Source organism: Cryptosporidium ubiquitum, assembly GCF_001865345.1.
Source record: "Cryptosporidium ubiquitum isolate 39726 chromosome Unknown contig_13, whole genome shotgun sequence".
NCBI lineage: Eukaryota > Apicomplexa > Conoidasida > Eucoccidiorida > Cryptosporidiidae > Cryptosporidium > Cryptosporidium ubiquitum.
Window position 1 is genome coordinate 1 of NW_021639819.1, and position 23,861 is coordinate 23,861.

The window sequence follows — 23,861 nt, forward strand, 5'->3', positions numbered from 1 at the left end:
GTGGTGGAGGTGGTGGGGGTGGATATGAGGATGAACCTGAATAAGACGAACTCAAACTTGAAGCTCTCCGACCTGGGTATGGCCCATTTGATAAGGAAGTTTGAGATGCCCCCCCTCCCCAAGGCGAGGGGCTGTAAAATCTACTGATACCGGATGAACTTGGAGCTGGAGCTGGAGCTGGAACTGGAGTTGGCATTGGCATCGGCATTGGCATCGGCATTGGAAGTGTAACTTGTGATTGAGAAGTAGGGTATGGGGGAGGAGGAAGAGATGGATATTGAGATGGTGCGGAAGGTGGTAGAGGTGGTAGAGGTGGTGGAGGTGGAGGAGGCGGGGGGAAATCGTCAGAACCGAGTCCTGATTCACCCGGAGAACTTAGTGAAGAGGGAAGAGGATATGTAGGTGCCGGTGGTGGTGGTGGGGGTGGTGGTGGGGGTGGGGGAGGTGACAATGAAGCAGATTGTTGGGAACCCTCCCCTGAACTGGTTAAAAATGTTGGTTTTGGTGGTATTTGAGGTCGTGGACTTCCACCTAGAGTTGCCATTAATTTTCTAGCAATAGCAACTGACGAAGAACCGGAGGAAACACCACCTCTTGCGGGGAATCCTGGGCGTGGAGCAGAACTACTTTGAGTTCTACCTTGTTCACTCTCTCTTTCTCTCTCTCTTTCTCTCTCTCTTTCTCTTTCCCTCCTCTCTCTTTCTCTTTCCCTCTCTCTTTCTCTTTCTCTTTCTCTTTCTCTATCTCTATCTCTTTCTCTTTCCCTTTCTCTTTCCCTTTCTCTTTCTCTTTCTCTATCTCTATCTCTATCTCTATCTCTATCTCTCTCCCTTTCTCTCTCTCTTTCTCTCTCTCTTTCTCTCTCTCTTTCTCTCTCTCTTTCTCTTTGCTTGTTTTCATCATCATCATCATCATCATCATCATCATCACCATCTTCTTTACGCCTTTCATTTTCTTTCTGTTCTAAATATCTTAAAAGTGAACTACTAAGTCCCGTTTTATCAACTAAAAAATTTTATCAATGTTCCATGAAATAACTTTAAACATTAAACTTACATCCTGAATAACCCTTTCTTTTAATTTTTTTCTTGCTAGTTTTCTTTAATGTGGGATGTGCAGTACTCTGTGAACTGGGATCTGAGTCAGAATCAGAATCAGAATCAGAATTAGAGTCATAAGGGTTGGAGGCTCCAGCCTTTAGACTTAATGCACTTGTTGATTCAAAGTAACTGAAAAGAAAGAATGTATTATATTAACGTGATTATTAAAAGTTGAGCCACTTAACTTACTTTGTAAACAACACAAAAATAAAAATTTGTACAAACGGAATTAAAAGCGATCTTCTCATATTAATTAACCTCGAACTTCTTGAACTAGAGGAGTATTCAACTGAATTATTGTATTTAACTTCGCCTTAAAAAGTCTTTTTTTCTTTGTTGTAAATTAATAAAGGACTTTATCTCTCCGACTTAATTCGAATTAAAAGAAGTGATGTATACAACTCATTCTGAATTCCAAATTTCTGTATTTTCACGCAGTTATCACAATTATGTCACACTTTTGTGTAATTTACTTTTAAAAATATTCAATTTATTGATTTTATTTGTGCGCCCTGACACTAAGTTAATTAATTTTGCACCCTTTACTTACACACAATAGTACATATTGGCGCCATATAACTACAACTAACAAAACATATTTTACCAAATATCTAGTTTTATCGAGTTATTCTTGTTCTTCCTCTTTTAAAAATATTTTGGTAAAATTTTTATCTTTATTTATTGTATTTTAGTTTTTTCTTATCTTTTCCTTATTAAGTAATTCTTTCTCCTTTTTGCTTTATTTTTAATAAGACTTATTTTTACATGCTGGCGCCTAATTCCAAATAATTATGTATAATTTAAAAAAAAAGTTAATAATAGGTAATATATACCAGAGAAAATAAACCAAAGTTAGAATACTTTTGATAGTTTAATTTTGAATAATTTTTGATTAAATAACCTCAAAAAGTGGGATGTTGTGTTACTTTTTTTTATTCTAAGCCCCACAGATTCTCATTATAAGTTTTTGGAGGCCCTATAATGAAGAATTGAATATACATTTCTGTAAGAAAATTAAATTCAACAATATAGGGAGCTATATATCCATAGGCAGCAAGAGATGGACATTTTTAAAAACAAAATCAAGGGTATTCAAGTGACAAATTTGTTTAATGGTCCCCTTGATGATATTAAACAAAATATTATAGATAAAGTTAATACCATAGGCTTTGAAAAAAATAGTATATATGAATCGAAGGACTACCATTTGGATGATGAATGTCAGCATGTAATTGATAACTATCTTTTAGAAAATGGAGAATTAATTAAGGAGTTTCTTACTGGAAATGATTTAAGTAGTGGTGATTGTTCCCAACACAAATTAATTGTATCTGAAACAAGTGGATTTAGTTCCAATAATATTCTGAAACAGCCAATTAGTATTGATTCAATATTTGAAGAGGCGGTTTTCAGGAAGAAGCAAGTTGATTTAAAGTTATATTCTCAGCTGAATGAAATGTCTCAACCATTTTTTTCTACATTAGACCAGTTTGAGCAAATTAAGGCAAATGTCGCTGAAATTGTATCTTTCCTTGGTGGGAACTCTGATTCGGATGGTTATTGTAAAGATATAAATGCATGTTCTGAAGAATTCAAATCTTTAAACAAAATTCTACTATATTTACATAAAAGAAAGAGGGTTTGTTCCATTATTGACCGGCTTGAAAAATTAGACAAGTTAAAGTTTGTTCAATCAGATGTACAGCTTCTTTTAAATGAAAAGGAATACGATAAAGCCATTAAGATGATTGATGAATCAGTGGAAATTCTGGGAACTGAAATGAAAGGAGTCAAAGCAGTAAATACATTATCTGTTCAGTTGTACGAGATGCAGAGCGTTATAGAAAAATTGGTATGCCAGGACTTCATTCATTTTATTCTATCTTGGTTAAGCTTTGGTGAAATTCCTACAAAAGCTGAAATCTCTTACTCCAAACTTATCCAGTATGACTCACAATTTGAACAATTGCTTCAGTTCTTCCGTAATATAGAATCTGTTAGGGACACTGAAAGCTTCAAAATTTCTGTATTCCAAAAGTTTCAAAAATTATGTCTTTTTCTTTATAATGAAGATAATACTAAATTCTCCTCAATATTCAACATTAACTTAGTGATGAACCCAATTGTTGCTTTAATAAAAAAGGAAAGAATTAACTTGGCAATTGATGATCTTGAAATACATCTTAACAACTTTATTGATGAAAAAAATCAGAACTTGATGGATAATTTGAAAAGAGATTTGGCTCTCTTGGAAACTAATTCTAATAGTAAAATAATTTGTTCAAATAGTAAATTTAACCACCAAAGTTTAGAACTAATTCTAAATTATAATATTTTAAACATTTTTTACAAACTAATATTCGTATTTTCAATAATAATCCACTCAAATAGATACTTACAGGAGAATTTTGAGAGCCAAAACTCGGAAACAGCAAATAAAACTTTAAAACATATTTATCTTCCAATAATACAACTTCTTGAACAAATACTAATACGTATCTTTTCAAAATTATTAATCTCAAATGATAATGAAAACAACGAAATAAATCCTTCCAAAGATACCTACAAACACTCAAGCCAATATTATATAGTGTTTTTAAAGTATATAATAATAGTCACAAAACTTCAGAATCACTTTAATGAACAAATGACATCTACATGCAATAAATCATATGTAGCTTCTAATAGTAAAACTATCAACTTTTTTGGAAAGGCTGCAGTAGATATAAGACTTTCTCTTTATAATTACTATAAAACCGTATTTGAGAATGAGTTAATGAAAAATTTCTGGATAAATTTATCTGTTATTATTGATAATGAAAAGTGGGAAAAGAAGGATTTGTATTTGAAATATAAACAAACTTTTAAACTATTTATCACAGGAGAATTGGGAAAAGAAGAATCAATTGGAATTCAAAATTATTTTGTTTCATATGATAAATATGAATTAAACTTGCCAGAATGTTGTTTAAGATGTATTGAATTTACAAGTAATATGTTTGTATTTATTCAAAAAGTTCCGATTATATCATATTTAGGGTTTACCCTAGTTTTTAAATTCATTTTAAATTATTGTAAGAAATGCTTTGAAAACATAATGAATGGTGATTCAGTGAATAGAAAGTTAATTGAAAAGATTACAGCTTATAACATGTTTTTATGTGCTCAAAATACATATTTCTGGGTAATTTCACTGGAAAAAATAGTAAATTATCAATTCAGAATACTTGAAAAGGAATATATTACAGACGAAAAATTTGTGAATGATAACATAAACTTACTTAATGACGAAAATAACTTGGATGTTTTAATAGGTGTTAAACTTCCTATTGATTACTTAAATAATATTAAAATGGAATTAAAAAGGATATTAGATCAGCTTGAAGAACTTATGGAATTGTCCTTAAAAAAGATATCAGATATTATTATTGATCGATTCAAAAACTGTATATTGAATTGGATAAAAAACAACATTATTGAAAAGGATTTGTATCAAGAAAAAAATGACTTAAATAAACATAAAGTTGACGTAAATATGAATAATTTTATCAGAGATTTCAGTAATCTAGAGAAAACTATGAGGAAGTATTTGAAAATAGATTTTCTTATTTGGAGAATTATTGAGAGAATTGAAACGGAGTGCCTTAACACATGGAAGAACTTTTTATTAACTGAAAATAAAAAAATGCTGATTGGAAGTAAAAAATTGAATTATTCTAATTTACTATTTGATTTATTTTATTTCCATGTGGAAATAACCACTAAAATTTTGTATGGAGAAGATGAAGCAAATTTAGAGAAAAAGAAAAATTTGTCAATATCTTTACTAGACACTTTATTTGAACACTTTCAAATGAATTTCTCAAAGTTTGATGAAAAAAAAATCTTTCAAATAAAAGAAACTTTTTCTTTTATTAGAAATAAATTAAACACGTAATTACTTGCAAATTTTGACAATAAAAAATATTAGAATTTTGCATGCACAGGCATTCATGCAAGCAAAAATAATAAAATGACGTGTTTGGGCGGCATACAAATATTGTTATTAGTCAAAAAAAAAAAAATTAATTAGTTTAGTTGATTTACAAATTATTTGAATTAATTTGATTAATTTTTTGAATAAAGTTCTTTATTAGAGTGGCTAATATTTTATAAAGCTGAATGACTCAGCTTTTGGCTTTGATTTTTATTTTAAGTTAACTTATAAAATAAAATGTTGTATGGAGAATAAATTATGCAACTTTTTGATTAAGAAAAGGAATAAAGATGTGTAAAAATATCAGGAATATATGTATAATAGCTCATGTTGACCATGGAAAAACAACTTTAGCGGATTATCTTCTTGCTAGCAACAATATACTATCAAACAAATCAGCAGGAACAATACGTTATTTAGACTCCAGAGAAGATGAACAGTACAGATTAATTACAATGAAATCATCAGCTGTCACATTAAACTTTAAATACGAGGAGGAAATTAAGCTTGAAGCAGAAGATGGTAATTATCTAATCAATTTGATAGATTCACCTGGGCATGTTGATTTTATTTATGAAGTAATTTCCTCTTTAAGAATTTCAGATGGAGCTTTGCTATTGGTAGATGTAGCTGAAGGAATTGGGGATCAAACAAGAAAGGTTTTACAACACGCTTTTAAAGAGAGACTGAAGATTATTTTAGTATTAAATAAGATGGACAGACTTATTCTGGAATTGGGATTTGATGTAAAAGAAGCATATACTCATATTACTAAGCTGATTGAACAGATTAATGTAGTTGTTCACCAGCTAATTCAAGAGGAAATTCATGAGTTAATGCTAGAGGATATTGAAATTGATGAACAATACCAAGATGAAAGAGAGAAAACTTTAGAATTTTCATTTTCTAATGGTAATATTGTATTCACATCATGTTTACATGGTTGGTGTTTAGATATTACTGGGGGAAATATGCTTAAAAGTATATCAGCAAAATTGGATCTACCTTGGAATTCAAAGACTAGAAGTAATTTACAGAAAGCTATTAGTTCAAACTTTTACTATAATAGTAAAACTAAAAAAGTTTCTAACACTGGATTTAAGAAGGATCAACCAACAATGATGGAACAATTTATTTTGGATCCAATTTGGAACATTTATCAAAACATATTCATTAACTTTAATCATGAAAAGATAAGAAAAATTATTCAAGTTTTGGGAATATATTCAACTGAGATTGAATGCCATATTAATGAATATTTAAAGATACATGATTTAAATAATGCAAAGAACTCAAACTTATTGGCATTGATTTGCAAAAACATTATGGGAAACTGGCTTCCTTTGTCAAAAAGTATTTTTGAAAGAGTAATTAATTATATACCAGATCCTAATACATCTAATCAATTAAGATTTCCATCTATATATACAGAGTTAATTTCTTCAAAAGGAGATTATCAAAAATATGAGGATCTTAATATAATTTTTATTTCAAAATTCTCAGCATGTGATTTGACTAATAATAGGCTAACAAAAGATAGGTTAAAAGGTAATGAGGAGTTAAATGGCTTTGTTGGTATATCCAGAGTTTTTAATGGTAATATCAGAATTGGAGACATATTGTATATGTCGAATTACTTCAATAATAAAGATAAAAATAACAACAAAATTAAAGTTATATCGTTATTTTATCTTCTTGGAAGTGATTTAATTCCTGTGGAACAAGTACAGAATGGTCATATATTTGCCTTATGTATTCAAGAGTTATATTCTGAAACTGACATTCAAAACAATGAAGTGATTATTGGAAGAATATCTTCATTAGACCGAACTTTAACCCTCTCTAATTATCCAAATTTTCCTGCATTCAATCCATTGTATAAATCAAATACCAACTCTTCACTATCCTCAATTATTAAAGTTTCCATTGAGCCAAAGAAAATTCAGGATCTTCCTTTAATGTTAAGAGGGCTTGAATTATTATCAAGATCAGATCCTTGTGTTGAAATTGATACGTTAGACACTGGTGAGTATATTCTTGGATGTCATGGTGAAGTTCATCTAGAAAGGTGTATTTCGGATTTACAATTTGTGTTTGCCCAAATACCTTTATCTATTTCAAAGCCACTAATTGCTATTAGAGAAGGTTTGGTAAGCCATGTTAACTCTAACCAAATTCATCAAAACTTTTGCCCTCATATACCATTTCCACCTTGGAGTAAAAGTATAATTAGTCAAAACAAGGAAGAAGAAATTAGTGTTCAAAATAATGAATTTCATCATCAAGTTGAAAAAGAGAAAGAACAAGATGAAAATATTGCAAAAATACCATGCGAGTTAGCTAGTATTAAAATTAATGCAATTCCAATGAACCATAATCTGATCGATTATATTGAAAAAAACCAATCTTCTATACTTGAAATTATTAATCCGTCGAATATCACAAACGATTCTTTCAAGTATATAGATAAATTGGATGAGATCAACAGAATACTTTTAAGTAAACATACTTTAAATCCTAACAATGATTCAATTGAATTGGATGATCATCAAGATTTAGTATTGATTGGAATTTGTGTTAAAAAGGGTAGTATTACACTTTTAACGAGTAATGAAAAGAATTTAAAGGCTTTGAAATGGTCTCTGAAATATACATATAATTATAATTATTATCCAGAAGTATCCAGTCCAATATATAAGGATATTATTGATTTGTATAGGAAAGTTATTAATGGAATTATTACTGGATATGAAATCGCAAGTAAATCAGGCCCTCTTTGTGAAGAACCTATAAGAGGTGTTAATTTTATATTGAATGAGTTAGTTTTAGATAATTTTGATATGAAACAATTATTAGAAGCTGAAAACTCAGAAAATCAAGACTTTAATTCATACTTGAACAATATTCAGAAATCAATTAGTTTAATATCAAACCAATTAACTACAACAACCAAAGAGTTATGTAGAAGAGTATTCCTTCAAAGAGGAAACGTCCGAATTTATGAGATATATTTAAATCTTGTTATTTATTGTGAGCAAAGTGTACTGGGAAAAGTTTATAGCGTTATTAATAAAAGAAGAGGAAATGTTTATAATGAAGAGCTTAAAGAAGGTACTTCTACTTTTAAAATTGAAGCATATATACCAATAATAGAATCACTGGGAATTAGTCAAGAGTTGAGAAGTAAAGCAAGTGGTAATATTTCATTTAATTTATCATTTTCACATTGGGAATTGTTGGATGAGGATCCTTTCCCAGAATCAAGTATGACAATGGAAGAGTTTGAAGATGAAGGGTTTTCAAAAGTTAATCTTTTAATTTCAGACAGTAATAAATATGATTATAGTATACAATTAAACTTTGACAGAGAAACATCTAATATAAACGAAAATAATAATAGTTTGATTGGAAAAACTTCTATGGGGTTAAATTCTAGCAGTAATGATGATGAATCTGGTAATAATAGAAATAATTCTAACTGTTACGGTAATAATACAAATATTGCAAGAATGATTATAAATTCAATAAGACAAAGAAAGGGATTACCTACTCAACACAAAATAGTCATGGCAGCTGAAAAACAAAGAACATTAAATAAAAAAAAATAAGAGTATTTACAACACAATAATAATATAAGAATATTTGTAAACCCAGATTAAAATGCATCCTTTGGTATTTCATTGACTAAATTGCCATTGGAATACATTTCATTTAAAATATCTAATCCTCCAATAAATTCTCCATTAATACATATTTGAGGAAAAGTTGGCCAATTATGGTATTCTTTAAGACCTTGTCTAGTTTCCTCATTTTCAAATATATTATAATGCCCATAATTCTTTACATTAATACTGTCAAATAATGAAACAAGTCCTTTTGAAAATTTACAATATGGTTCCTCTTTAATACCTTTCATGAAAACCATTAAACTTTTAAAGTTTGTTAAAATCTTAAACTTTTCATTTTTGCTTGGAATGTTTAAGTTTTGGATCTTTGTTAATTCTTCAAGGCTTGAATGTAATTCTGATGGATTATATCCCGAAATCAATTTATAAGGTTTTAAGCTCTCACATGTAAATAACAATATTGAAGGTAATTCTTTAACATCAAATTGTTTAATTGCAGATATTTCATTTAATCCAGATGGTAAAATCTTTCCGAATTTTATGTTACTAAAACTTTCTTGAAGAATTTTTTCTAGCTCAATAAAGCTAGCATCTATTTCCTCCTTTCCAGAAAGCATAAAAATTACACTAAAACAATTTCCAAGAACAAAGTCAGTTATTCCCACAAAAGAGTTTAAAGCTTTGAACATTTTCAAAACACTTTTAATGTATATTTTTAACCAATATTTATAAGAATAAACAATTAATTCTCAACTTTATATTGCAACTTTTGTTCAAAGCATAAAGTTGAAATATATTTATATTTTTGTTCCTTTTTATTTCATTACCACTTCTGTAAAAAATAACCATTAACAAGAAAACCCGCCAAATAAATGGCGGGCATTGCTTTAAAACATAAAGCTAAAAAGAATAAGAAAAAAAAGTGTAAGGTAATAGTAGTAAAATTATGAATGTGCAAGTAAATGTAAGGTTATTATTAAAATGAAAGACGATTTAGGTAAACCATTAACTAGAGGTCAGAGGAAAAGAAGGTTGATGTTAGAGAGAGTGAAAAGAAAACAGGATTTGACAAGTTATTTACTAAAGGAGAAACAGCTTCAAAATGTTAATAATATAAAGAAAAAATGTTATAATTTGAATAAATTAAAGTATGAAATTATGAATACTTTGGAAGCTGATAAAGATGAGTCACCTAATCAACACAAAGGGAATAAAAATAAGCTTTCAAGGAAAAAGATACAGAATATTAAAAAGTCACATATAGACTTTTATAAAGATGTCTTGCAGCACCCCGATTTTAATGAACTTGATACTATTAAATCAAAACTGATGGATAAGTTTGAAGGCAATTGCCATGGAGATGATCATATTATGGATATAGTCAAGACGCCAAAGAAACCAAAATCAAAGATAAACAAGTCTGTTAAAGTCACTAAAAGTATTAAAAAAAGATGATTTCTTTTATATTCATATGCATATATATACTTTTCAATACTTTGTTAAATATATTATAGAAAATATAATTTTTCTATTATATTACCTAGTGTTTGTTGTTTTCCTAATTGATTATTTCTAGATTACTACCTCTTCTCTAAATAAATGTTTATCTATTTGATTTGTTTCATTACATAAACAGTCAGATCACTTTTTATTTTGTAATAACATTTCATCCAAACCAACTGCAACAACTTTTCTAAGTAACCTTATAATACACAAGTACTGAAATCAACAAGAAAAATCGCCAACCTACCCAATCTCATCCACCACTATACATCACGAAATCACAATCATACACCACAAAAAAAAGCATAAAGTTCATACATACAAATTACTTTCAAAAATACCTAAACTGTCACTCTTAAATATTAAAAACTAAACAGTAAAAAACTCGTCCACATTGACCCAATCGCATGCATGCATGCAGAAAATTAGGCGCTAAATCCCGGAAGGACAAGAGATATTTTCGCTAGTAAGTTGTGCTGTGAAGAGTCATGAGTCTGTCAGATTACAATTCCAATTCTCATAGGAAATAATAAACAGTCTTTTGAATTAAGTCTCAAATCAGAATCCCCCGGTACAGAATTACAAATTTACTTCTTCTTAGAGGTGGTTTCTTTCTTTGTAACAGACTTAATAACACCGACAGCAACAGTTTGCTTCATGTCACGGACAGCGAAACGACCTAGAGGTGGGTAGTCAGTGAAGGCCTCAACGCAGAGTGGCTTCAATGGTTGCATAACAACCAAAGCAGCATCACCAGACTTGATGAGTTTTGGGTTCTCTTCCAAAACCTTACCAGATCTCTTGTCCATCTTAGCAGTGATAGCTTGGAACTTGCAAGAAATATGGGCGGTATGGCAGTCAACGACTGGAGAGTAACCATTCTTGATTTCACCTGGGTGGTTGAGGATGATAACTTGAGCAGTGAAGTCTTCACAACCTTTAGCTGGATCATTCTTTGCGTCGGAAGCGACGAAACCTCTCTTGATATCCTTGATGGAGACGTTCTTAACATTGAAACCAACATTGTCACCTGGCACAGCCTCTGGTAATTGTTCATGATGCATTTCTACTGACTTAACTTCAGTGGTAATACCAGCTGGGGCAAAGGTAACGTTCATACCTGGCTTGATAATACCAGTCTCAACACGACCGACTGGGACAGTACCTACACCACCTATCTTGTAGACATCCTGTAATGGAAGACGGAGTGGCTTGTCAGTTGGTCTCTTTGGTGGTTCCATAGTGTCGAGGGCTTCAACTAAGGTCTTACCCTTATACCATGGCATCTTATCAGATCTCTCAACCATATTATCACCAACAAAACCGGAAATGGCAACGAATGGGATCTTTTCGGTATTGTAACCAACCTTCTTGAGATAACCATCAACTTCGTTGTAGATTTCATCAAAACGTGATTGTTTGTATTCACAGGTATCCATCTTGTTAATACCGACGATCATTTGTCTAACACCCAAGGTGAAAGCCAATAAAGCATGCTCTCTGGTCTGACCTTCCTTTGAGAAAGCACCTTCAAAACGATCGGCTGGGACAACCAATAAAGCAACATCAGCTTGAGAGGTACCAGTAATCATATTCTTGATAAAATCTCTATGGCCTGGGGCATCAATGACGGTGTAGTGATATTTTGGGGTTTCGAATTTCCACAAAGCAATATCGATAGTAATACCTCTTTCTCTCTCAGCCTTGAGCTTATCTAAAACCCAAGCGTATTTGAAGGAACCCTTACCCATTTCGGAAGATTCCTTCTCAAACTTCTCAATAGTTCTCTTGTCAATACCTCCGAGCTTGTAAATCAAGTGACCAGTGGTAGTTGATTTACCAGAGTCGACGTGACCGATAACGACCAAGTTGATGTGAGTCTTTTCCTTACCCATTTTTACGCGATTTCTTTAAAAAAATGCAAATTACGACTTTCTCGAAAAAAAAGCAAAGATATATCCTATCTGTAGTTTCTTCAGAAAAGGCTAAATCAAGAATCCTGGGGGAAATATAATATTTTAATATTTTGTCAAAATCCCCTCACTGATTTCACTTATATTTGGTGTCTCTAATAATGCTTTATATTCTTTGAATACTTTTTTTATATAAGATACTTATATGTCATTTTCTGTCTCTTTTTGAACTTTTAATGTTCATTTCCTGTCGCTTTTTTTTGGATGTCTCTTTAAAAGACAGCCGCCTATTTGCCAATAAATAGGCGCTCAATTTAAGGCTTTTTTGTAAGATCTATTACTGTTTCCTCAAAAAATATTCTTTTCTTCTTCTAGCATCACTTTGCACTTTATTATCTGTCTTAATCCATATCAAATGAATAGATATTTCTTTATTTTTCCTTAAAGTTTAGATTTTTAATTATTTCTACCAAAAACCATCTCTCCTACATTTAGTTGCCCAACCACCCATGGCGCGCGCGGCACAATTATATTGCTAAATTACATTACTGTAGAGAAATATTTCAGTAAGGCAAAGAAGAACTCCAAAAAAGAGAAAAAAAACAGGAATGAAAGGTTTTCTGGTAATGTGAAGGAAACGAAAAGAAGATAATACAAAATTCTCAAATATTTTAAATATCCAAGATATTGTCAATGTTTTAAGCCAATTTATGGATATAAAAACAGCAGTGAGTACATATAATTCAAAATATTGAATTAAACTTTTTCTTTTTTTGTTTTTGTTCCACACTAAAAATTTGATCCAAAAATTTTTATTAGTATTTCTTGTGACAGGTACCATTTATAGCGCCATAGCCCCAACATATTTTATTTCCTGTGAAAATGTAATAATTACCAAATTGCAATACCGGGAACAACTATTTTATTCGTTTTTTGAAACTATCTTTTTTAACTAGAGCTCTTATCTGCATAATAAATTACTTAAATTTGTTTTAATCTTCTCTAAATCTCTTTGAACTAGCACTCTGTCATCAACTAAAAATGCATGGCATGCGCCCGCGCGCGGGAACCTGCATCAGAATGCATGTTTTATTCTTGAGAAAAAAAGTGCAAAGAAGTAAAAAAACTAAAAGGAAAGAGGGTTGAATCAAATAAGAAAATATTTAGGTTTATAAGAGAGGGGTACAAATAAAAAGGAATCAACCTTCTAGATTGAGCTTGTGACTTTTGGATTGAAAAGTTAATTCACTTCATTTCTAAGGATCTAAATTGTTATTTTTATTACTGAAGCTAAGAGAAAACCTTTCTAAATATAAAATTAACCAATTACTTTACTCAGATTTTTTAAAATTTGATATTATAAAACAATTCATATTTTTTGTTCAACAGAAAAGATTCTGCTAAAAATTTATATTTAATCTATGTGGTAATTAGATGAGAGCCAAAAACATATTATTTATAGAAAAAGTACTCTTACTAATAGCCATTTTCGTATTATCTCAGAATGAATGTTTGGGGTTAAATATCTATTCTGCACTACCAGATCATATTGTTGAGTGGCTTAAAAGGCACATTTTAATAGAAATCAGTAACATAAATACTAATATAACACATGATTACTTGGAAAACCATCTTGAAAATGTTCAAACTTGTAACTCAATTAATGGACCCTTTTGTAAGTACTTGAGTCGGATTTCTCACACTTCTGAACTTGATCTTGATACAAAAAAATATATCTATGATCATGAAGGAAGTATTGGATACCTTAATAAAGATTTTTTTATGGGTAAAAGTATATATAACTTGCTTTTAATATCAGAAATCTTTGCTCAGGATACAATTAGTGCTTTTGATCAGGAAGTCAAAACAGCATCTAGAGCAAAGTCTGATGATAATATAACCATACAAAAACATTGTAAGTTGACTAAAAAGAACCTAATATACTGCTTGAAGCTTATTTTAAAGAGTTATTACAAAACTTTAATTCGAAAATTTACTGAAATCAATTATATCTCCAGATTTATGAGCACTTCGAAAGCTTTTTTGCAATTATTCAAGAATTTTAAACTTTTCAAAATGATTAATAACAGTAAAAAAAGGAAAATTTCCAGAATAAAATATGAAAAAAGAGCTCAAATATATACTATTATTCATGACTATGACCTTCCTCCATTACATTCTGATTTTCTTGATCAAGAAGGTAATTACTTGGAAAAAAGTAAAATATCAGAAGATTATAATGAGCCAAAATATATAAGTCAATTTCACAGCAAAAATATGCATTTTCAAACAAAGTCCAATCTACTTTTTGACGAAACCCTGAATTCATTTTTGAAAAGTAGATATGTAAGATTTAATCTGATTAACAGCTTAACTTGGATTCTACAACAAAAAAGTCCATATTCAGATATATGGCAAAACTGGAGAAATGAGAGACTTGGCAAGCATTATATAATCATAGATCATCCTGAAAGTCATAGATGCAATCAGTTTTCTGTTTCTCCCTATAATGGTGTTAATATTTGCTCAGATCTACTAATTGGTGATTTTCATAGCAAATTTAGAGTTATTCGAAAATCATGGAATGGAGTTTCTTCTATAATGAATTTTTCAAGCTTAAAGCCAAATGTTAGACTTTTGCCAAGCAAATTTTCTAATGATGAAAAGCTCTCTTTTGTTTGGGAAGGATTATGGGAAACTTATCAAGATAAGGTTTTGAACATTAAATTGCTTTCTAGGTTTGGAAAACTTATGTTAATTAACGAAAAGTTTGTCATTTCTCGTCTTCCTATTTCTATTAGTAGTGGTTTTCTAGAACTTCAAACCAATAGAAAAACAGATGAGCCAGAAACTATTACTATTTCCGGATATAATTATTCAAAATTGATGTGGAAATCAACAATACCTATAAGTAATTTTATATCAGAAAATAGTAATAAAATGAAATGGCTGAATGCTTTAGATTATTCAGATAATATACCATACTCACTTATTAATATTATTCAGTTTGAAACAGATTTCAGAATGGATTATATAGAAGAAGGTATTATAGTGGGCCCATTTGAATATAATTTATTAAATCCTATATTTAATTATATTCCAAGAAATGATATTTATGAGAATTTGAATGTAGAAATAAGTCAATTAGCTGAGCTTAGCTTAGTTACTTACATTAATAATAATGAGCAAAAGAGAAATAACACAATTTCTTCAATATCAATGACCACAATGTATGTCAGTAAAGCATCTCCTTTAGTTTCAATCTACAATATAGAAAATAACAGATTATATTTAAAAGATAAAATAAGTGAAAATACTCTTTGTGTAATTAAAAGAAATATGGCAGAGTTAACTAAAGACCAGTAAGAGATTAAAATGAATTTTTCCAAGGGTAAATTTGGTAATAATAATGTAGAAAATAATTTATAGGAATAAATTTTATCTGAATCTAGTTGTTTAGATATATAGAGAAATGTAATTATCTATTTATTTAGAGGAATTGAAAGGCCAATTAATAGTTAATGCATTCATTTATAGTTAAAAATGTAAAGTCTTTTGGCAAAATTGCAACTCCTTTTTCATTAAATTGGCCAAATACATCAATGCTAGTGCTTGTACAGAGGTTAAGGAGCTTTTTCTGAGAGTATGGAAAAGCATACAAAGTACCTAATGTATCAGTAAAGCTGATTAAAAACCTTTTCCTATCTCCTAAAGTTTTTTTATTTGGAATCCAAAGCACATTGTGTATTTTAGTAATGCATTGCCAGGAGATTCTCATAGTTTTTTGATCCTTTAATTTAGAATGGCACTTAAATATATCAGTTTCTAATTGTGTTAAATCTGCCAACTTAGTTGACTTTAACTTAGGAAAGTAAGAATTCCAGTAGTTGCTTTGAATATACTGGTCAGAGGTTAAGCCTGAGCTTGGTGACACATTTTTTAACAAAAGTATAAATAAGAATAAAAAAAGAAAAAGTTTGTTCATTTCTACTTTTTTTGTATCTGTTGTTTATAAGTTGAATATGATGGTTTTGACAAATTTAATAATTTTTTGAATGTCTGCCCCCAAAAATATATATTTTAATAACTTATTAAATTCAAAAAAGGAGCAATTCTCTTTGAGTTCAACTAAAATTTGCTGATTATATACTCGTAGATGCAAAGTCTTTGAAATTAAAAAATGTTCTTTCTGTTATTACCTTAGTATTTTTCTTAAATTCGCTTTGCTGAAGAAAATAATCATCACAATAATTTACTCAATTGAAAAACACGTGTTTTTCCCGCCAATTGCATGCAAGTAAAAAAGTGGCAAAATTGCATGCAGTGACATGTAAGGAGGTGCTGTGGGGAAATTGTGGCAGTAATTTTTGTGTGTAATTGTGTGGGAAGGAATTCAGAGTAAAATAATTATTAATTAAATAAGATAGAGATAATTTGGAAAATTTGTAGTTGAGATGAGTTGACTGTATGTCAGATAAAGTAATTCAGTGGCAAATAAAAGAAAGAGTTTGTAAAAATAAAAGAATTTAGGGAATAACAAAGAAATAGAGAAGATTGAAATGTTTAAGAAAGAGCGAGTATCAAAACTCAGTTACAAGGAGAAGAAATACACTACAGAAGAAATATATAATGGAATAACTTATGGTAGAATAGGATGGAAATCTTTAGGGTGGAACTTGTGGTTAGGAATTTCGATTAGCTGTGTTATATTGATTTGGATAGCAATATATACCTCAAGACTGTTGTTAATTGCATACAGGCTAAAGAATGACGATAATTTGATTAATGAATTAATGTTTGAAGAACAAATAACAACCTATGGATACAACGTTGGATGTTTAAGTTTATCAATATTAGCTTTTTGTAGAATGGAGAATAACCCAAATTTATTGAATATTCCTGTTAGATTGGGTTTATCTAATCAAATTTTGAAGCAAAGGTATATTCTCAGGAATTCATTAGAAAAATTGAACGAAATAAATTATCCAAAAAGTAAGATAGAGAATAAGTCAATAATAGAAGAAATGATTGAAGACACGGTTACACTTCTAAAAGATTTAGTTCCTTTGAACTTTATACTTGAAGATCAGCCAAGCCCAATATCTCCTGCTCCTCCTCCATATTATGTTCCTAATAGAACAAGCATTACAGAAGAGGAGATAAGAAATTCCACAGAAAGTGACTCAACCACATTTTTAGCAGCTAAGTATTTATGTAACAATACAGAATACATTTCAGAGTTATCTGATTCTCTCAAGTTTAAAGCATTAAATATAAGCAATCCAGCTAAATTGTTTGATTTAGATTATCTTAATGCATACTTTAAGCAAAATGATATAATAAGATATCGGTCAACAAATAAAATACTGACTTCCCACTATGTAATTGTTACATTAATGGCTATAATAACACTGATAGTTTTTTACTTTGGATCAAATGATTACTTTCAGAAAAAAAAGCGTCTAGAATTGATGGATATTTGCAAGAAACAAATCAATGATATCTTTAATCAGATACTTAATGTGGATGAAGCAAATAGAGATTTGATTAGACGCAAGTTCAGACCAGTGTCAGAGATATTTAAGAACTTGAAGTTTGTCTGTGATGGAATTATTATGGATTATAGAGAGGAAGTTCAGGGTGATATAATATTTTCTTTAGAAAGCTTATCAAAAGTTATTGGAGAGTTTCAACATTGTGTTGGATTGGCTGAAAAGTTTTGTGAGATTTTGGATAATGAGATTAACTTAAACAAAAAAACTATTTATGAGCCTATTAAAGTAAATGAAATTATTGAGAATGACATTAGTAGTAATAACATTACCAATAACAGTCACCATTTCTCAGATAATGTTACAAATGAAATCGGCCTACACTCCGGTATAAAAGAGTTTAATGAAATCCTCTACTCAATGCTTAATGTTTTAAGTCCAAAAGTTGACAAGACCATTTTTTGGGATATTATCCAAGTCAGAGACGATTCACTTATTCCAGTTTCCATGGTTAATTCCATAGGTGAAGTTAGTACAAATATAAGGCAAGTCATTGAAGGTAATTGGAATCGGATATCATCCTTCAAAGAAGAAAAAAAAGAATATTCATTTCTTACCATAGACATTTCTCCTCGTATTTTGTCAAAGAATATCCAGGAAAATAAAAAAATTGAGAAGCCCAATAATAATTACGAACCATACAGATATGAAATTAACTACTTTCTGGAAGCTTTAAATGGTATTACTAGAAGTTTCCATTTATTGGTGGCCAAAAGAATGGCTAGTTGTGTTTTTGGAGGTATATTGATTAGCCATGGAAATTTTGGGGATTTAAGAGGAGAATTACAAGTAAATGAACTTAAGTATACTAGAAACATTTCTGGAATTACTTTGATTATTCCAATAAAGAAGAATCCAAAAAACTTTTCAAAAAGCAACTCATTAGTTAAAAGTTTAAGTAGCATTGGTAATCAAGACATTAAGATATATACTTGTGGTTTAGACTTTAAAGTTTCAAAAATCATTAAAAGCATTTCCAAAATTTTGAAAGTTCCCTATTTGGTAATTGAGAATTGGGAAATTCGAGAAAAAGATGATATAATAGATTACTTATTAGAAAGACCTGGTTACTGGCTTATTGATACTTCAATCATTCATTTACTAGGTGGTAAGTCTAAATATATCACTAAATTATATAGCCAAAATTTTTACTTGGATAATAATATAGACATAATACTGCTAACTACTTTTGGAAAAGTTGAGGTAATCTCAGAGTATAACAATGACATAAACCTAAACCAGTTTTATTATTCACTTAAGTACTTTTTGAGTGGTAAAAAATTCCAAATTCAACAAAGCTCGTCAAAAATTAATTTCGCACAAGAAAACAAAATACCATGTGATTATAAGCAAATCATCAAACTTTTAAATAGACCAATTTCTGAAATAAACGAGGATCTGTTTAGAGAAGTTGGGCAGATAAGCCAGGTAACTGGAAAGGATAGTTTATTGATTGAGAACAATTTTCTCAAACTGGTTAATATTAAGGAGTTATTTTATATACAAAAAAGTAATAAGAAAGAAAATGAAACATTAGAAAGTATAGAAGACAAGAATTGTGATATTAGAAAGCCTGAAATACTTTTTAAGGAGTGGTACAATATCGATTTGCTTGAGTTAAGTATTGAGGAAATAAAAGAAATTGCATCGTTTTTGATATATTACCGATTTAGAGAAGTAATCCGTGATAAAGATGATTATGAAGAAGATGTTCTATCTTGGCCAATTAATCAAAAAAAAATCAAAAACTTTGTTTCAGAGTTAATCAAGTATTACCATGAAGAAAATCCTTTTCATAACTTTTACCATGTTGTTAGTATTTCCATCACACTTAATAATTGGTTGGATAAACCTTCTGTCAGGCACTATGTAAATTCATTGGAGGCTTACTGTTTAATTATCTCATCTTTAGCCCATGATTTGGATCATCCAGGAATAACAAATGAGATGTTTGGCGAGCTGAAAATTGTCTCTAGAAAAATATTACAAGAATACGTTACAGAGGAAGAATATTTTGAATATCTACAAAACAATACTCTTTCGACACTTAACATATATAATGGGTTTTCAGTACTAGAAAATCATCATTCTTCCCTATTATTTGTAATTTTAAACAATGAATCTTCCAATATAATGCCTCCATCTACTTCTAAACTCTATCCAGAGTTAAGAAAAATGATGATTAATTCAATAATTCTAACTGATATGTTCCACCATAAATATTTAAGAGGCTTACTTTCAAGCTTTAATGAAAGTTATTTTTCAGCTCAAAGCAGTATGGAGATAAAAGAATACAGAAAAAACTTGTATTTATCAATCTTATTGCATTCAGCTGATATATCAAATCCATTAATGAACACTAATATATATCTAAAGTGGTCAAGATTGGTTTACGAAGAGTTAGAAAACCAAAAAAAGCTAAAGTTAATGTTGGATATCCCTCTAAATAATACAACTGACAACTATAACTACATTGACTTGCAGACCAGTTTTATCAATACAACATGTATTCCTTATTTTCAAGCTCTACTTAAATTTGACCCAGAACTAATTCAAGACTGTATTCAAAACTTATACTTTAATAGTAAATATTTCACCAAAATTGATCAAAAACGAACTAAAGATTCAACTTTAAGCACCGTTTAAGATTATTTTCAATTAATTGCATGCATGCAATTAAACAAATAACCTCCACGTATGGCGCCAAGCTGCGGGTGCATGCAATTAATAATAAAGAAGAATTCAGTGGGTATAATATATGCACCCTGTTCAAAATTAAGAGTTAGGGTCTTTTTTTAATGTTTTCTAAATAATAAAAGCGAAATAGTTTTGTCAATGAATTGAGAATGATAAGTACCAGGTGAATTAAGGGTCAATTTGGGATTAAGGCGTACAAGATAAAAAAAATAGTAATAATCATTAAATTATTATTAAACTTACAATTAAATTTCCAAGACCATTGTTAATGTATTAAAGAATAAGATCAAGTTTAAATGCATCATTTAAGTAGATCAAAATAGAAAAGTCTGGATAAAGGGTAAAATATTTTTACAATTTTTAAGACTTGATCTTTTGATTGTTAATATATTGGTTATTATATTTAAGTTAAGAGATGTCAAGTGAAAACGTAAAGGCTGAAAGTGAAAATGTTGGCAAATACATTTTATCACCAGAAAATCGTAATAGAACTTTATTCTTGAAGAAAAATACTGATGAAAAAGTCGAGGTGAGTGATACGACAGGTGGCATTTCTCCAATAATCAAAGTAACCCCAGCAAAGTCTGTAAACAAGACACAAACAACTCCAAAAAAAGGTGAACCTCCTTCAAAAAATGTTAACAAGGCTGATGTACCGAAAAATGGTGTTAAAAAAGAAAATTCTTTAGGAAAGAAAACAATAGTGGACGTCACTAACTCTGGGTTGCTTGGACTATCAGGAAAGTTAAGGGAGAAAAAGCAAGCAGTTCCAACAAAGCTTTTAAAAGGAACAATAAACACAGACTTGAAAAGCTTTGATACTCATAAAAGCACGAATTCTCCTTCAGTTTTAACAGGATCATCATTAGTAGGTTTGAAGAATTTACAAAGCTCCGCAAAAATTACCAACATGGTAAAAAAGATAAATGCTGCAAGGGAATTGAATCCAAATGTAGGGGATATAGATCCATTAAAGTTTAAGTTTGTAAAAACCGACAAAAATAATCTTAGTAATAGGCCTCACTTGTTTGGCCATGAACCAGCAACTTATACCACAAATCCTCTCATAATTGAAGACTTAATAGACGAATTGGAAGAGAAAGCTAAGAATTATTTTATTATGTTTTCAAAAGAGAGGAAAGAGAGGGAAAAGTTGGAAAGGCAATGCTATTGGATGCAAGAGGAAAACAAGACTTTACAAAATACTTTAAAGAACCAAGTAACTACAATTCAGGGACTTCAAAACAAAATTATTGATTTAAGAGGAAACCCTAACGTTATAACTGAGACAATAGAAAGAATAGATATGCTTTACACTCAGTTAGATACTTTGATTCAAGCATTTGCTGGTATATGTAGTTATATTACATTCAATGAACCAACTGACAGACGTGAAATTATTGAACTGGTTTTAGAGTACTTGCATCCATGTAGAGGACTTGACTTGAGGTTGAATTCCTTATATGGATCAATATATTATTTCAAACTTGGAATTATCAAGGATTTACCTCCTCCTATTCAACCGCCTGAGAAGATTCCAGGATATGATGTATGGCAACCTCCACCACCAAAAGATGTTGAGACAAAAGAATCTGAAAACAAAAAACTCCAACCACATATGCAGCAAGGCAACTCTTTATCAAAAGTTGCTGATCATTATATGAAACATGATGCAGGAGAACCAAACGTAAAGACTTCAGCACCAGAAAAAGGTAATAAAGATGAAAATGCTATACCAAAAATTTTAACTCCTGTTGCATCAACCAAACAATCTGTGGTACCGACAAACTCATCACAATTAAGCGGAGATATCAATATACCATTATCAGGATTTGAGATCAAGATTAAGTCAGTAGAAGAAATCGATCCAATAGGAGATGGTAAGGGTAAATTATCATTTGTGGCTAGAATAGACAACGAATCTTTTATACAATGTAAGAATAATCCAAAGAGAAAATCTATGGAATTTGAATACAAAATAAATCCAACAAACAATAAAGGATCTATTGAAAATGAGATAAATTTGGAAATAGATGCATTACCTCCTAAATCTACAGGACTAATACCTAGATTTACTATTGATATGTGGGAATCATCAATAACTTCTGGCCCAATAGGGCATGCCTCGAAAACGTTTATTGATCCATACACATTACTACCAGAACAGTCATGGGATGTATTGAAAGAAGATGGAGACAAACCTTTAGCCACTTTGATCATTACAGTAATTCCAAAGCCAGGAAACTCAATGCTCCCAGCTGGGCGTTTTATAGTGGCAAAAGAATTAAAGAATAAACAAAATCAACCAGGAAAGAAAGATAGTAAGCTTTCTAGATTAAGTTTCAGAGGGGATAAAGAAAGTAAAGGATTAGATAAGATTAACTCAATGCTTAGACCTGCATTGAACATTGGAAAGAGAAGTAAGAGTACCGGTAATTTGGACAAAGATGAAAAGCTTGAAAAATTAAAGGAGGGCTCAGACTTGACAAAAGCCATATTAAGGCCATTATCTCTTAAAGAATCAAGTTCAACTCCTCCTGCCCCTGTTTTAACTAAGGCAGAATCTCAAGAAAGCTCAAATGTACCAAAATCACCACCAATAAGTGTTAAAGAGCCACCAAAATCTTCTGCTCCTGAACCTGATGTTAGTTCTTTGAAGAAATCCATGGATGTTAATCAACCTCCAAAGGCAGATTTAAAGTCGTCTTTAAAGGCCCCACCAAGTCCTGAAAAGGTTGAGGAGGTACAACCAAAGAACTCAGAACCTACTGTTAAGGAAAGTGTATCAAAATCTGAGCAAGCTGCTGCTCCAAAGTCAGATTTAAACAAGTCTAACTCACTAAATAAATCTGGAGAATTAGGAAAATCTCAAGCTAATTTAAAGTCTGTGGCTCTTAAAAAGAGTGTATCTGGAGAAATAAGTGCTAATAAGTCAGTATCAGCTTCAAAAGCTGATGTAAAATCATCAAAATCAGAAGTTCCTAATTCTGATGAAGTTAAAGTTCAAAGTCCTGAAGAAGTTAAAGTTCTTTCTCCCATTAAAATTGTTCCTAAGATTGCTCCTAAACCTTCCATTACTAAAGAGCAACCTCTTACAAACAATGCTCCTAAGGCCGTTCAGGCCAATAACTTAACTCCTGGAAAGCCAGGACAAATTGCTCCTCCACCAATTATTAAGAAGATAGACGTTAAACCAGCTGCAATTAAACCAAAGATAGTACCTACAACTCCTACAATTAATATTAAAAAGCCAGGAAGTCCTATTCAAATTAAGCCTAAAGGAATTGAACTTGGAAAGCCTGCAGTAACAATTACTCCCAAGTTTACAGTAACTCCTCCAAAATCTGGCTCAGTTAAATTAGGAAATACTGCGAATCAACCAAAAGAAGATATCAAAATTGTAGTAACTAAAGGAGCAGTCAACATATCTCCAAAGATTGTACCAAAGGTCAAGATCACACCTAAAGCAAAAATTTAATAATTAGATTTAATTA

The 23,861-nt window shown here is 30.4% G+C and overlaps 10 protein-coding genes across 10 annotated transcripts; 6 read left to right on the forward strand and 4 right to left on the reverse strand.

Moving 5' to 3' along the window:
- Positions 1 to 51: 51 nt before the first annotated feature.
- cubi_02525 (uncharacterized protein) lies at positions 52 to 1,348 on the reverse strand (the record flags this gene model as incomplete). The annotated part of the gene is made up of 4 exons (XM_029019536.1): positions 52 to 65; positions 145 to 1,005; positions 1,057 to 1,229; positions 1,290 to 1,348. The coding sequence occupies 4 exons, from the start codon at positions 1,346 to 1,348 to the stop codon at positions 52 to 54; spliced, it is 1,107 nt and encodes a 368-aa protein (XP_028874656.1).
- An 812-nt stretch (positions 1,349 to 2,160) lies between these two features.
- cubi_02526 (uncharacterized protein) lies at positions 2,161 to 5,037 on the forward strand (the record flags this gene model as incomplete). The annotated part of the gene is made up of 1 exon (XM_029019537.1): positions 2,161 to 5,037. The coding sequence occupies one exon, from the start codon at positions 2,161 to 2,163 to the stop codon at positions 5,035 to 5,037; it is 2,877 nt and encodes a 958-aa protein (XP_028874657.1).
- A 329-nt stretch (positions 5,038 to 5,366) lies between these two features.
- cubi_02527 (elongation factor-like protein) lies at positions 5,367 to 8,684 on the forward strand (the record flags this gene model as incomplete). The annotated part of the gene is made up of 1 exon (XM_029019538.1): positions 5,367 to 8,684. One exon carries the CDS (start codon positions 5,367 to 5,369, stop codon positions 8,682 to 8,684), a length of 3,318 nt encoding a protein of 1,105 aa, XP_028874658.1.
- A 47-nt stretch (positions 8,685 to 8,731) lies between these two features.
- On the reverse strand, positions 8,732 to 9,391 carry cubi_02528 (thioredoxin-like protein; the record flags this gene model as incomplete). Its single annotated transcript, XM_029019539.1, has 1 exon — positions 8,732 to 9,391. One exon carries the CDS (start codon positions 9,389 to 9,391, stop codon positions 8,732 to 8,734), a length of 660 nt encoding a protein of 219 aa, XP_028874659.1.
- A 346-nt stretch (positions 9,392 to 9,737) lies between these two features.
- cubi_02529 (uncharacterized protein) lies at positions 9,738 to 10,157 on the forward strand (the record flags this gene model as incomplete). Its single annotated transcript, XM_029019540.1, has 1 exon — positions 9,738 to 10,157. One exon carries the CDS (start codon positions 9,738 to 9,740, stop codon positions 10,155 to 10,157), a length of 420 nt encoding a protein of 139 aa, XP_028874660.1.
- A 635-nt stretch (positions 10,158 to 10,792) lies between these two features.
- On the reverse strand, positions 10,793 to 12,100 carry cubi_02530 (elongation factor 1-alpha; the record flags this gene model as incomplete). The annotated part of the gene is made up of 1 exon (XM_029019541.1): positions 10,793 to 12,100. The coding sequence occupies one exon, from the start codon at positions 12,098 to 12,100 to the stop codon at positions 10,793 to 10,795; it is 1,308 nt and encodes a 435-aa protein (XP_028874661.1).
- Positions 12,101 to 13,552: 1,452 nt separating this feature from the next.
- cubi_02531 (uncharacterized protein) lies at positions 13,553 to 15,484 on the forward strand (the record flags this gene model as incomplete). Its single annotated transcript, XM_029019542.1, has 1 exon — positions 13,553 to 15,484. One exon carries the CDS (start codon positions 13,553 to 13,555, stop codon positions 15,482 to 15,484), a length of 1,932 nt encoding a protein of 643 aa, XP_028874662.1.
- A 145-nt stretch (positions 15,485 to 15,629) lies between these two features.
- Positions 15,630 to 16,103, reverse strand: cubi_02532 (uncharacterized protein; the record flags this gene model as incomplete). Its single annotated transcript, XM_029019543.1, has 1 exon — positions 15,630 to 16,103. The coding sequence occupies one exon, from the start codon at positions 16,101 to 16,103 to the stop codon at positions 15,630 to 15,632; it is 474 nt and encodes a 157-aa protein (XP_028874663.1).
- A 574-nt stretch (positions 16,104 to 16,677) lies between these two features.
- On the forward strand, positions 16,678 to 20,316 carry cubi_02533 (phosphdiesterase; the record flags this gene model as incomplete). Its single annotated transcript, XM_029019544.1, has 1 exon — positions 16,678 to 20,316. One exon carries the CDS (start codon positions 16,678 to 16,680, stop codon positions 20,314 to 20,316), a length of 3,639 nt encoding a protein of 1,212 aa, XP_028874664.1.
- Positions 20,317 to 20,782: 466 nt separating this feature from the next.
- On the forward strand, positions 20,783 to 23,845 carry cubi_02534 (uncharacterized protein; the record flags this gene model as incomplete). The annotated part of the gene is made up of 1 exon (XM_029019545.1): positions 20,783 to 23,845. The coding sequence occupies one exon, from the start codon at positions 20,783 to 20,785 to the stop codon at positions 23,843 to 23,845; it is 3,063 nt and encodes a 1,020-aa protein (XP_028874665.1).
- Positions 23,846 to 23,861: the final 16 nt, after the last annotated feature.